Source organism: Leuciscus leuciscus (assembly GCF_965113295.1).
Source record: "Leuciscus leuciscus genome assembly, contig: HAP1_SCAFFOLD_326, whole genome shotgun sequence".
Taxonomy (NCBI): Eukaryota; Metazoa; Chordata; class Actinopteri; order Cypriniformes; family Leuciscidae; genus Leuciscus; species Leuciscus leuciscus.
This window is the reverse complement of record NW_028118409.1, coordinates 69,051-83,460: the sequence shown is the minus strand read 5'-3', so window position 1 is coordinate 83,460 and position 14,410 is coordinate 69,051. Positions and strand designations below refer to the sequence as shown.

The 14,410-nt window shown below is 41.2% G+C and overlaps 1 protein-coding gene across 1 annotated transcript; it reads right to left on the bottom strand.

Annotated features, from left to right (window-relative positions):
- Positions 1 to 626: 626 nt before the first annotated feature.
- Positions 627 to 5,198, bottom strand: LOC309491530 (coiled-coil domain-containing protein 177-like). The gene is made up of 2 exons (XM_082190591.1): positions 4,933 to 5,198; positions 627 to 4,079 (listed from the first exon to the last, which is right to left on the bottom strand). Exon 2 carries the CDS (start codon positions 4,071 to 4,073, stop codon positions 1,575 to 1,577), a length of 2,499 nt encoding a protein of 832 aa, XP_082046717.1. The 5' UTR covers positions 4,074 to 4,079; positions 4,933 to 5,198; the 3' UTR covers positions 627 to 1,574.
- Between the last annotated feature and the right edge of the window lie 9,212 nt (positions 5,199 to 14,410).

The following is a 14,410-nucleotide window of genomic DNA, read 5'->3' as shown; positions in this document are numbered from 1 at the left end:
AGAGCCTGTATACGGAAGCACTGAAAAAAAAAAATGCTAGCCCTAGAATACAGTTTTTGTCCAGGTCGTTGACTGCTGTACAGAACAAGAAATCCTGTGACAGATGGCTGCCGTGACAAACATCACTGTGGGTTAAGCTCTCATAGGAATTGAAATGCCGACTGCAGTGCTTTTCTCACAGATATCGACGTGAGCTCTCCTCCAATCCTGTCCTCTAGATACGTACCAGGATGACATGGCATTTTTTAGTCAAGTGTTTTCTGACTAGCGCCCTGTTTCTCACATGTTCCCAATGTCACATTCAAAAGTGTGAATATGCCTAATTAAGGTTGGAATGCAAATACCTAGCTGTTATGTAATATGAACATTCATATTGCTTCAGTGCACTTTCATTTACATCACACAAGCAAATTATTTTAATGTGATGATAGTGGACATGCGTTAACCATCAATGTGCAAACTATTTCTGCAATATGTAGTATGCATCCTGTGCATAGTATGCAAATTTTCTGTATGACCTGCTCCCAAAATGTGCAGTATAAAACAAAGCATACTGCACAGAACACCATATCCCACAATGCAATGCACTCCACTTTCTCTGTTTTTAGTTATCATATTTATTCCCAAGATTATGATTGGATGGTCCTCACAAAATGTGATGAGATCAATAATGTACCCCCTCAGAAATAATTGATACTGATTGGTCAATTGTATTCAGCGATCAATTATTTCTGAATAATGACCATTGATGGAGTTCAGTGATTGTTTTTATTCATCATGTCAGGGTTTATTTCGCAAAAATGTCTGGATGACTGCATTATTCCCATACATGATGCCTACTGTGTCACTATATATATATTTTTTAAGTATACAGTGTATACTAACATGTCATATATACAGTAGTAAAGAAGAATGAAGCTCATGAGGAAAAAATGATTGAACACACCTGAAGGAATGCAGGGGATGACAGTGTGGAATTGCTGACCGAAGACTCCTGTGCTTCATCAGCAGATACACTGTGCTGAGATCATTCTTTGTCATGTCCTGACTCCGCATTTCGCCAGAGTTTGGTTTACACACATCAAGTCATGGATCACCCTGCAATGGCCTTGAGTCTCCCTCAAAAGATTTACTCTGGGACTCTGGGAGAAGCATCCCCTCCCCCTTTTCTTTCTCTTCTTCTAAGAAATAAAGCCACCCTTAGAAAGAAGCCATCACTGTTGCCATAGTGCCAAACGTCTTTGTAAACAATGAACTCTTTATATACAGCTCTCAAAGCAACATGGCTGCCAAGTTACAAAAAAAACAATCATGCCCCGACATATGATCATCCACACATAAGCACAAAGTTCTTCGATTAACATTTAAAATATATAAATACAGAAAAATATTTCTTTAGATGACATGATGAAAATGATCCAGCATCAGGAATAATGAATCTTTAGGTAAAACACTTGAGGGCATGACCATCAGTTTTGTTGCTGTAGTTTGGTGATGAGGCTAGCATGTAGGCTCAAGCACAACTTATTTCTAGACAGATGTGCATGGAAAGAGCAAATAAGTTGCACAGTTGCTCACTTCTCAACTAAATTTGCATTTAACTGAGCCTCCAGGGCCATCTTGTCAAAGGTGCGCATGTTTGTCTCTTCGCGAACACGATCTCGCACATGGAAAGATGCGCGGGCCACGGATCGGGCACTTTCCAACACTGCACGTTTTTCTCGGAAAATCTGTTCACTTTTTTCCAGTTTGCGCTCAATGGACTGCAACAATTCTAGCCGGCGCTGTTTCTCCTCTTCCTCAACACGTTGACGGTTGAGCCTCTGAAGTCGTTCTTTTTCCTGCCTGCTTTGCCCCGCACGTTGGGCCTTCTCCCGCGCCCGCACTTCGGCCACTTGAGCGGCTTGTTGTGCTCGTCTTTCAGCTTCCCGGGCCTTTGCCTCCATCTGTTCCTTCTGCTGTTGCTCACGCAGCTCGGCGGCCCGTCTTGCTTTCTGGATCTGCTTCTCTTCTCGCTTAGCTTTCTCCTTTAGCTCTTGCCCACGTTTCTCTTGTATCTGCTCATAGTTCTCCAAAGACCTATTTAGCTTCTCGTCGGCTGTTCTCCGAGCTTCTTCTCGCTCATCTGCTTCACGACGTGCAATCTCTTGGATAAGAGCCGCATGGCGCCTCTTCTCGGCACGGTTGAGTCCACGACGCTCCTCTTGTGCTTGGTGCTCTCGCTCCTGCCGCTTCAGCTCTGCAATAGTCAGTTTCTCCTTGAGGAGCAGCTTCTCTTGCTCAAGAACAGCAGCTCGGTCCTCCTCCAGAGCTTTAAGGTTCTGTTCTTGTAATGACTTCTTGTGTTTCTCCTCACGAGCAGCCTGTTGCAGTTTCTGCAATCGGTTGCGTTCTTGTTGCTCAGCCAATTCCCTCCAACGCTCCTCACTTTCCACTACTTGGCGAAGTTTGGCATCTGCAGCCTCTCGCTCCTGCTGGTTAAGCCAGCGCTGCCGGGTAGAAACTTGCGACTGCCATGCTCGTTGGCACTGCTGCACGGCCCTCTGTTTCTCCCGCTCTTCACGTTCCCGTCGAAGCTCCTCTAGCCGCTTCTCACTGTCCCATTGCAGGTGTGCTACGTAGCGTGTCTGGCTCATTATGTCCTCCTCTTGGTACCTGGCAAGCATTAATGCAGCAATCTTTCGGTCACGTTCTGGAACAGCTTTAAGTCCTCTGCGTTTCACCTCCTTCACAATGCGCTCCACTTTTTGCATAGTCTGTGGAGAGTGGCTAAGGTCTCCCAAGCTTAAACTGCGACCCATCAGAGAGTTAAAGGTAGCTAAAGTGCGGGCATGAGGGCTTGATGTCTTAGCCCAGTGATCTCTTGCCCCTTCCCAGCTATAGGAAGAGGAAGCAGATTCAGAGGAGGTACATGTAGTAGTTGTGGTGTTCGTTGTTGAAGCAGTCGAGGAACAAAACGCGTCACGCCTTCGTTGCAAAGACTCCAGCGAGTGGCTTCTGCATCTAACCTTTGATTTGGAGATGATGTGTCCATTATGCTGTGCAAACGTACTTGTGATGCCATTGGCAGGACTTTGGACAAAAGATTTTGACACTGTTGGGGCAAGTGAAGTTGATGTCCTTGGAAAAGAAGGAGGTTTTTGTATTGATCTGGGGAAGGTATTTGGAGCCTTTGTAGGAGTACTAAAAGTTTTTTTTGTGGCCTGACCTCCTGGAGCTGACTGAATTGATCGTTGGATTATTGAAGGTTTTGAACCTTGAGGTTTTCCCCCAGATTCTACTTCAAGGGACTTGGGCTTTTTTGCAGACGTTCCTTTAGAAGCAGTAGCAGAGTTCACTGGATTGGCTTTTGAGAACGGAGGAGAGCTGGATGTGGACACTGTAGTAACCAGTCCTGATCCCACTGTCATGCTTTTAGGATTAGATGTTGCAGATTGTTTTTTGGGTGCACCGCTGCAGGTAGGTGCTATTTTGAGGGCTTGATTTGTTAAACTATGATTAGTATTAGCATTTACAGTTTCCTGTGACTTCTCTGAAGCCAGCGGACCACCATTATTATTGAGAGCTGCCTGCAGATTTCGCCTCTTCTCCTCTCTGATAATCCGCTCTCTCTCCTCTCTACAGTGTCGGAGTTTAGCATGTCTATCCCTCTCATATATCTCAAACATTCCTGTGGCGACACGCATGCTGCGGCCGGGTGCCTCACGGGCAAAATCAGACAGTGGACGAGCCAGAAGTTCCACAGGTTTCACTCCACAACGTGCACATGCCTCGAGAGAGCGAGGGCTTGTCAGGACATACCGACTGCCTTCTGCTACTGGCGAGTCAAAATTGTAAAGGTCCAGATGTAGTTTTTGCTCTTCTGGTTGACTGTTTTGCTGCTGGCATGGTTCTTGAGAGCTCGGTACAGGATCAGTACTGGGCTCTGTCTGTGGACTGGAATCCACACTAACATCTGTTTCTCTATTATCACCTGGCTCAGGTAGACATGGTGCTTCAGAGGCTGCAGCTGGGCTTTCAAACTGGGTCCCTCTGAATTTACTCTTGTCATCAGGTTCCAGTGGATCCACCATGGTTCACTTTACCAAAAAAAAAAAAAAAAAAAAAAACAGAAGGCAAAAAGAATTAATTCAGCAGTGTTTCAATGACAGCACTGGGTAACCCACACACACATTTTCTAGAGTGGAATCACAGGGATTATTATGTTCTGTATAGAGATCAAGGCTTAAGAGTGCTATCTAAGGTTGAGGGACGCCATAAAGCTTGCACATGCATGCATATTTTTTACGCTCTGCTTCTGTATGTGATGACGGTTCCTGCCTCAGGGTAATTAAATAAGGTTACATGCATGCTGGGCAATATTAAAGAACTCATGCAGCTATTTTTGGAGTCTGTGATTCAGATGTAATCATGCATGCATGTAAAACCATTTCAATATGCCTCATGTCTGCTCTTTCTATCTATCTATCTATCTATCTGCATCTAAACCTCATTAACACAGTTACTCATTTATAAACAGAATTTTTTATTTATTTTTAAATGTCATATTGCATATTTTTTATGCATGCAAATTATGTCTTGTTTCGTGCACTCCTTCACATTAGTGACACTGAGGTTGTGTATATCGAAAGCCTCGATAAACAGCCTAGTTTTATAGGCCCTAAATAGACAGATGTTGTTTGTACAGTAAAGAAACGCTGACTTTAAAGAAGACATAGGTTACTGCATAAGCACGACCCTATCCAAGCCCAAATACAAGCAGCATCTCTCTTCACAGACGGTTTCCAGAGCAGATGCTTTGATTTTACATACAGTGTGCGGGCGCAATAATATCTGATTACATGAATGCGCAAGAAATCAAGAAATCCAAAAGGACACACACAGCGAACGACGATATAGCAAACACATCACGATAATAAACGCCAGTCTTACCGTTATCAGGGCCCACTCATTCAGAGGGCATCAGGAGGCTGATATGTCCTCTCCTCCTCATCAAATGTGTTTTTGTGGTCGGTTCTCGTCTCGTTCTTTCCTTCAGCAGTCAGTCAGTCTCCACCTGCTGTTTGACACTCGCATCCTTGGCCGTGAAGCATCTGTGCTCCGCCTCCGCGTGACTGCGCTCTAAAGATATCGCACATATTCAGCCCTTTGTCCCCACATTTTGACCATATGAACGGAGAATGAGCGATTCTGCGATGCTGTCATGATGAATGTGCTGAATGGCCAGGCGTTATTGTATTTACGCATCAGTGTTGTTGCTGTTACTTTAGTTTAAATTCGGACTTGAAATGGATTTATAATATGTAGCCTATCATGTTTCTGCAACATAAATAGTAATGCTAATAATAATACTTTTTATTATTATTAGCCTATAATTATTATTATTATTATTATTATTAAAGAATTCACAGGAATTCATTGGGTTATTTTGGAGAAAAGGGGAAGTCTGTTTTTAATGCTGTAATAAGTACATGTATACACTAGAGGGCGCACTATCCACAAATATAATGTGGCTCTGAGGAAATCAGCGCTGCTGCACAAAAGTGGCCAAATATCTTTTGTCTTTGAACAGCATCGGCATTGTTTCATTATTTAAAACCTGAAATATATTTTGTGAAATGTTTTGCTTGAAAGTTGAATGCTGCTTGGTTAAATAGTTTACCTAATGCAATAGCATTTTTACATTTCTAAGTTATGTCTTAATTGTTTAAACAGTTCGACACTGTATAATAGTTACAGGGAGTTTGGTAGGGTGTTATTCTTTTACTTTTTCTCTTTCATGGGTATAAATATCTTGGTCATACTTTACAATAAGATTTAATTTGTTAACATTGTTTAATGCATTAACTTAAAACTAACAATGAGCAATATATATTTACAGCATTTATTAACATCCAGTCTCTTTAGAGGATGAGAGCCAGTGTTGAGCAGATAACACACTAACACCTGCTGGTCTTAGAGCTGGGGAAAGCTGAGAAATCAAACAGAGATGGATGAAGTGAAGAAGATTAGTCATTGCACACAGTTTTGTCAAAACAAATGGCCAAGTGTTTAACCATACTTGTAAGACTGCCAGTAAAAACAACTTTCCACTCATACGCTTTCATGCAATTCATGAATGTCCATTATGTTATACAGCCTTAATAGTGTTGTCGTTGTGTAAAAAACAGAAACTGCAATGGTAATGCAATGGCCTTTTGCATGTGAGGATGTACATTGAATGTTGTTGACAACTAGTAATATGAAGAGCAAATACTGTAAACAAAGCACCTATAGCATCATGTTATAAGTGGCCAACAATCAAACAACTAATCAAAAAAAATTGTGACACTAAATTAATAGGCCTATGTAATTAGCATGGGTAGAAAATGAATATATATATATGGATAGGAAAATTAATATATATTGTAGTGGATTTTCCCCCCTAAACCCGACTATCTAGCGTCTACAAATCAACACTTAATAAATAAAACTGTTGTGTCTGATCGACACAGAGCGTCTACAAATCGACACTTAATAACCTTTATACTCTAGCTCTTGCGTCTTCAGTCGACAACTGGCCGAGTTTAACTAACTAGTAACTAACTTACTTGCTTCCCTAAACTGACCTGCTGCGCAGCAGAAATGAACAGACAAACAGACCTTAGCAAATGTCCTCTAAATGCTTTAATAACGGCCGGGAGAGTCTTCGAGCAGTTCTCAGAGAAACTTCCATTGAGACTCCCACCGTAAAACACAGATACAACAGTTTTTATAGAATCGAGAAAACAAATAAGACTAACATGTCACCTTCAATATGATTGGTTCAATTGGTTCAACAGCCCCAACCTTTTTCCTCTGTCACTAGCACAAGCAAACTTTGTTTTAATGATGACTTCATTTGTTAATCACAAGATTCTAACAGACTGTCTAGTTTCATTTCCCAAACTATGTTATTTATACACACACACACGCACACAGTCAAAGTCACAAGTTTTCCATAGGTTTCGTCACAGTACATCCTGTTCAAATAAGGTTAGATGTTAGAAACATGGTTAGGTTAATATACAGTTTAAAATTTATACAACAATATATATGGATAGGTTTGTCACTGAAAATTGTATAATACTTTATCTCATTAAACAGCATTATGGTAAAAATCTAACAGTGTGGAAACAGCTTTCTCACCTGTAGGGCGTTTTGCTCCGGGTGTCCGGCAGGACTGCAGAACAGCCGTTTCCCCTCCATTTGGCCTAAAACACTGTGTTTGTGGCCATCAGTTTGAAATGTTGAGTGCAAACACAGAGGTTTACTCGATTTTTCGTTGCGTTCTCTTTGTATTTATGATTCTTTGCCGCCTTTGGCTTCTGCCTACAACACACTGAATCCTTCACTGGAAACACAAACTCACTCCCTCTAAACATTTTCTCTTTGAATTCTGTCACCCGGGAACAATACAAGTCGACACCATTATGACTAAAAGTTTGCTAAGAAGTGTTTCCTTCTAAAGCAGGGCAGTATTTGACTCTGGCCACACCACAAGATATTCGGGCCGATTTCTCCCTTTCCGACAATCCTAAGTGAAGTCCTGGTTATCTTGATGGTTCTACAGATTATCTTATCAGATTTTTCTGTGGTGTGAGGTGTGTTAAGAGTGACCGAACCTGCTCGGAAGAACATCCGAGCCGCCCTGATCGCGAATCATAAATATTTAACATGTTGAATATTTACAATCTGAAATCCTGATGTGTGGGGGGAACCCTGACGACAAAGTCGCACATACTCTGTTGATTGTCAGGTGGAACGAAACAATACCCAATCAGAAAGCGAGCTGACAGAAGACGGAAGCATAGCAACCACAGTCAGTGGAATGGATATGGGCATCAGAGAAGAAGAATCAGCTTGTCGATTTGTGGCAACAGCACGAGTGTTTATACAACGTGTCCTGTAGAACATACCACTATTCTTGCTATCGTCCGCCATGTTTATTGTGAAGTCTCGAGAGATTTTGCGAGATTTCCCATGTTTACAGTCGGGACTCTGGTTGAAAATCTGTTTGTGTGGTGTGTTGTCTTCTTCACATCACGCCACACCACCCACTATAGGAGCAGAACTGTTAAATCTAGAATTTTTTGTCCTCATGTTTGTGGTCTCTCACATTTTGAAAATCTTACAAGATTTTAAATATCTTTTGGTGCGGCTCCAGCATTACTGTACTGTACTGATTGGGTGCCCAATCCTGCTCCTGCCGATCGACTGTCCTGCACAGTTCATCTCCAACCCTAATCAAACACACCTGACTTTAATTTTCAAGTGATCCTGAAGACGTTAATTGGTTGCTTCAGGTTTGTTTGATTAGGGTTGGAGATGAACTGTGCAGGACAGTCGATCGGCAGGAGCAGGATTGGGCACCCCTGCTGTACGTTCACACCGCCGCCGACTTGAGCTTCCAAAGTTACCGGAAGTCATTCATTTTAAATGGAAGCTGGGTTCTCTCAGCTGCAAGGAGCGTCACATCCATCGGCGTCGCGTTTTGGGCGTTTTGAGCGTCAATCAGAGAGTTGAAAGTAGCTTAACTTTATGGTAATGCGACAAGCAGCGGCAAAACGCCAGCAACCAATCAGAACATAGATGTCCTTCGCGCCGGCTGATTCCGGAGAAACATACGATGTAAACTTTCGTTCCTACCAAAACATTAGTTTCGAGAAAATGGAGGAGAAGCTGATCATCGCCGTTGCTGGGTTTCATTTATGATATGACGTTATTTTCATATAGGTACCAGTTACAAAAGAGAGAGAGCCCCGGCCGCGCGCGCGCACTCACCTTCACCGTCTTCAAACAACACGTCTTGCTCTCTCTCCCTCGCGCATATTAATCAAAATAATTTTTCCCCCGACCAAATGTGACCAAAACGGTTATAAAAATGCTGTCATTATAAAAGGTTTCTAGTGTCAATGTATTGCTTGTTTTTTTTCTGTTTACATTTCATGGTGTGACACAGACTTCAGAGCGGCCAAAGCGTCAACAAGCGTCAACAAGCTTCCCCGTACTTTTTGACAAGCGTCCTTGACAGGGCAGCCAGGGCTTCTTTGCAGCTCAAGTCGGCGGCGGTGTGAACGTACAGTAAGCGTAACCATAGCAGTCTTGTGGGAGTGCTACGTTCACTCCATGTAGTAATTACTTAGGCTCAAGATTAATCCATTTGGAGCTGTTCACGCAATGTCACTTGAAGGCAAGCCTGCAACCTTAGCTGAAAAATAGCATAACGCCTGCTAACGCTGCGGTACACAGGGAAGGAGACAAGAGGATTTTTTTTAATGGATGTCAATGGAGGAGAGGCTTCACTACGCTGAATAAACTGCTTTTGTGAGGAAATAGCTTATCATTTACTGAATCAACAGTCCATTGACCAATCTTCAACATGTTTGCTGATAAACATTTGCTTTGGATTGATCTATTCTTTTGTAAAAGAGAAGTCACGGACAATCGTGCGACAGGTATGATTCACTTTTCATTCATTTCTATGGTATCCTCAAACAGTGATTGACTGTTGCACAACTATGAACGAAATTAAATGACGTCAAGGCTGTATTGTGATTGGTTATCAAGGCACACGTGATCCAAGTTGGCCTTTACGCATTCTCCAATGGTGGAGCAAAGAGCCCTCGTATTTCCCAATAATAAGACTGGTTCACGTCCTCGGACTGGGAATTATGGTTTTCTATGGCAACACTATCAACGCCTATGAATCTTCAGTGGTCACGAGGTACAACTAGGAGCTCTCAGAAATTTCCCATCTTACAAGCTGTATACGAGCTCTACGAGGAAGTGAACGCTTTTTACCAGTTGAAATCTTGTAATTACGGTAATTACAACATGGCGTAAATGCACCTTTGGACGGCGACATTCCCAGTGCATTATGGGTGTTAACGTTTCCCTACTGCGTTCAAAAGGGAAGACAACAGAATTTTTCTCTAGTCAGGTAACGCCCAAAAAAAAAAAAAAAATTTTAAAAAAATCACCTTTCAAATGTACAGGCAACAAAGTTTTATTGAAAGCCGATTTTGCCAGTGGATGATGTACCCCTTTAACTGTCCAGAAAGTATGAAAGAAACCCTGACCCTTTTATTAACAAAGTTCGGAAAGAACACGTTCAAATTGCCTATCCAATCAGTACAAAAGGAGGCATATAAATATATACACAGCCGACTTATTTGTTGGTGTGAACTCATGAATAGCAAATCATTGCATTATCAGTTGTGCTAAATTAAATTTAAAAACAAACAGGATGCGTTTTAATTGGCATCCGGAGCCACTTTTCATGGAAAAGGATTAGATAACTGGAGGGGGAGTCTGTGGTGGTGACCCACTAAACTTTTGACCCAGTGTAAGAACAGTGCGAGTTTAATTGGCCCCGTCCATGGACTCCGTCAGAAAAGCTGTGAGACCGGGGTGACATCAAGGAACGTGCAGGATGCCTTGTCATTTGAGGGCATGAGAGCTGGTGTGGGGGGTTTATGGGAGATATAGCCATTGCACAGTTCCCTGTTCACAATGGTATGTGCTGGGGGTCACAGAGAGGTGAGTTGCATGGTATCTAGTGATGAAAATGTTTGGGGTTAGCGGATTGAGACATAGCATATGGAAAGGTTTCTATGCCTTAATCAAGACACAACAGGGTTTTTTTTTTTTCCCATCTGGATTGCATTTCAGTTATGAGCACTATTAGCTGATTGAATGACAGCTTCATGAACCATGATGTCATGTCTAAATTGCTGCTAACATATAGTGGAATATAGAAACTTGACAGTGTAATGGTGAGTTTTTGTAGAATCCTCATGTATAAACTTTGATTATACACACGGTGCTGTAATCAAAAGCTAATTGTAATTAAAGATCCAGTAAGTGATTTCTGAGAAACGCTGTTGAAAGTGGATCGGCCTGAGAAGCACAACACACTTGTAGCCAATCAGCCAATAGGGGGCGTGTCCACTCATAATGGGGGAGGAAAGAGAGTGAGATTTAAAGACTGTAGAAAGAGAGTTGGCTGAGAGACATTACAAAAGAGAAAAGCTCAGAGGAATTTCACTGGAAAAAGAAGGGTTATGATCAGGCAAGAGCTTTAGGACCTGTGCTAATATTAGAAAAGCTTTCCAGCGGGAAGAGCTGAAAAAGGACGTGAGGTTGCGTTGTTTCTGCTCCATACGTGAGTAACATTGGTTTTGCTGTTTCACAGAACCGAGATATACTGTTGTTGTAATGTTAGCTCTAGTAACAGCACAGTTTTTAATGTGTCATTGTTTGTCTGGAGCTGCTGTGCTGGCAACTAACAACTAACTCTTGCTTGTATATACTCTTGTCTACTGTATATTCGTCATATTTGCTTTATTATGCATTATTTTGCTTCACTTCAGCTATGATAAAAAGACATCAAATCTTGCAATGCGTGTTTGTGCATTTTGGGGCCGGAGCAATGAAGGGAGGGGTGTGTTTGTTTGGGTTAATATCAGTGTTTTTCAGAAATGGCTTACTGCACCTTTAATTTCACTCAAATTCAGATGATTGGATTTTAGAACTGGTGCATTGTGGATGGATAAAAAGGTTTGGTGTATATATGAAATTATACAGAGTTTGAGACATATCTCTTTTATTTGGCAAACATATGAATTCTATTGCAGTTTTTTAAAATCGCTTACACACAATTTCTCAAACTATGGCTCCTTTTCTCTGAACTCTACACAAAACCACAAACACACACAACATGCAGAACATCACACATCTCTTGCAAACGCAAACACTTCATTCAAAACTATAACTCTTCTAAAAATTGTGTTTTTGTATAATAACTGTGCAAGCAAAGCATCAAATGATTAGCCATACATGTCAAACTACACACGAAATGTGAAAAATATGTATTTTGCTTGTTCAGTGTGCAGTCGAGTGTACACTGTAAAAAAAAAAAACATCCCCAAGTCAAAAATTTCAAGTGACCGATAACATCTAAATTTTTCAATTGCCCAAGTGAAATTCTTGTTGCAATAGTCTGTTAACATTGGCTCAATGAGAAATAATACGTCAGACTAATTGAAAAAATTTAGATGTTATCGGTCACTTGAAATTTTTGACTTGGGGATGTAATTTTTTTTTTACAGTGAATGTACTGTGAAGCCGCTTTGAAACAATATAAAGCACTATAGAAATAAAGGTGACGACTTATGAATATTCAGTATATATTTACAAAATAAACATAAATGCAAGGGGTAAAAATAATGTATTTGTTTCTCAAAACATTGAGTTTTGATTTCTTAGAGAACAAATGATGTATAAGTGTTTTCACACATGATCATTGGGTATAATCGGAAAATGAGTGTGTTATTTGAATGGCAGTGTTTACCAAATGAAACACAAGAGCTGTTAGTTTAAAACGACGTGTCTTCTGTAGGGAACTGTGTTGAGCATTTTGCAAAAAGTTTGATTTACAATTGCAAACTGAGTGAAAAGCATATAATGTGTTTTACAGACTTGATCTGAAGATTAGGTACATGAGTGAATGGCCTCAAGTCACACTTTTAGTGTGTAAAAACTGTACTACATAAGAGCATGATATCTTTCCTCATAGGTCTTTTTTTCTGGATTAAAAGTAACCAGCGAATCCCAGCCGTCCACACAGTGAACTGGAAGCTTATTGGGATTTTTAAGTGTTTTGATTTATCTTAAATGGCCCTGCTCCGTTCAGATCATCATTTATGCTGTTATAGGCCTATATTTTGTCTAATTGCCCAAGCTCTAAAGTATTTATACTCTATCCCATTCAAAAGTTTCAAAATGTATTAGGTATAGGTATAGGAAGCAATACTTTATAGGCCCCAAACATGCAGAATGGACTACATCCAGCCTTGCGACCCAGCGTCCACCTGGCAGGCCTGTCCTTGCGAAGACCGGGACCTCTGAATGCCCCCAGTTCACATTTCTTGCTTGGTTTTGCCAACAGCAAAGGCCACGCTTTGCTGACATTTTGACAACTCTGCGCTCTCGACCCCTTGCTCCTTCCCCCCCTCCTCCATCGGGCTGGCACAGAGGGAACGAAGCCCCCCTCTCCGGTGGGGTGAAGGTCCCTGGGACCAAGCTGTTAATTCAATCAGGAGGGTGGTATGCTCAATTAGGCACTCATAAGGGCCCAGGAAGGGTCTGGGGCCCCAGCAGCCCTACCCCTGAGAGCCATTAATTGTGGATGACAGTGTGTAAACACTCGGGTGAATAGGCGGTGCAGGTGTTGGACACACCACTCGTTGGACACTGTCTCAATGGTTCTTTTCACACCCTGCTTTCCTCTGAACATTCTCTATTTCTGTCTCAATCCCTCTTACGTACTTATTACTCAGTAATAAAAAGTACTTATTACTCAGTTAATTGTGTAGTCACACTGTAACAAGGACACCTTTAAATAAAACATAATGCCATTATGCCACAAATGCTGTCGACTGAGCTTAACTTCTACAGAACATGGAATATTCCCTTAATATACGTCACAATTACGCTTTGTTCATCAAATGAGGTGGATGAAGAATAAATCGAAATGTGTGTGTGTGTGTGTGTGTGTGTGTGTGTGTGTGTGTGTGTGTGTGTGTGTGTTGAGAGGTATCCTTTAAAGAACACCCCAATGAAGGTGTAAAAAGTCAGTGACTGGACTGAACTCTTTGGCCAGGCCTGGGATATGTGACTCCTCAAGATACGGGAGCTTGTGAAAACTGCAGCCAGTACATGTAAAAGACATGGAATTCCACAAATGAAAGCCAGATGAGGGACTTTAAAGTGAAAGGGCTCCGCATCTGACCTAACATTCTCTTGTTTGAAGTCCTCTCTCCGTCCATCTATTTTCTTCATTCTTCCACGATCAGGTCAAAAAGGCACTTGTGAGAAATATGGACGAAGATGTATTAAGCAATCCTCAGATCTGAAATGTCTTGTTATTCGAGTCCCTAAACTCACAATGCTTTATCTTAAAGTATTAAGTGATGGGGAATAAACACACACACACACACACACACACACACACACACACACACACACACACACACACACACACACACACACACACACACACACACACACACACACACACACACACGGTGTTGGGTAGATTACTTACTAATTGTAGTCAATTACAGATTTCAAATTACATGACAAAAATTGTTGTTAGTAATGTAATCCAATTACATTACACATTTTATGTAATATAATCTGACTACTTTTTAAATGAGTAAATGATTAATTTATTACATTTAAAATCTCAGGGGGTACTTAAATATATTAAAGTATATTAAACAAATTTGTGAATCCCTGCATCACATGTAAATACAAAATGACATGAATCTGTGGATTTTGAGAAAAAAAAAAGAAAAGAAAAAAAACTTCCAAAAAGCATAGTAAT

Coding starts and splice junctions, on each gene's coding strand:
- LOC309491530 (XM_082190591.1), bottom strand. CDS start 4,073: ATGGTGGATCCACTGGAACCTGATGACAAGAGTAAATTCAGAGGGACC.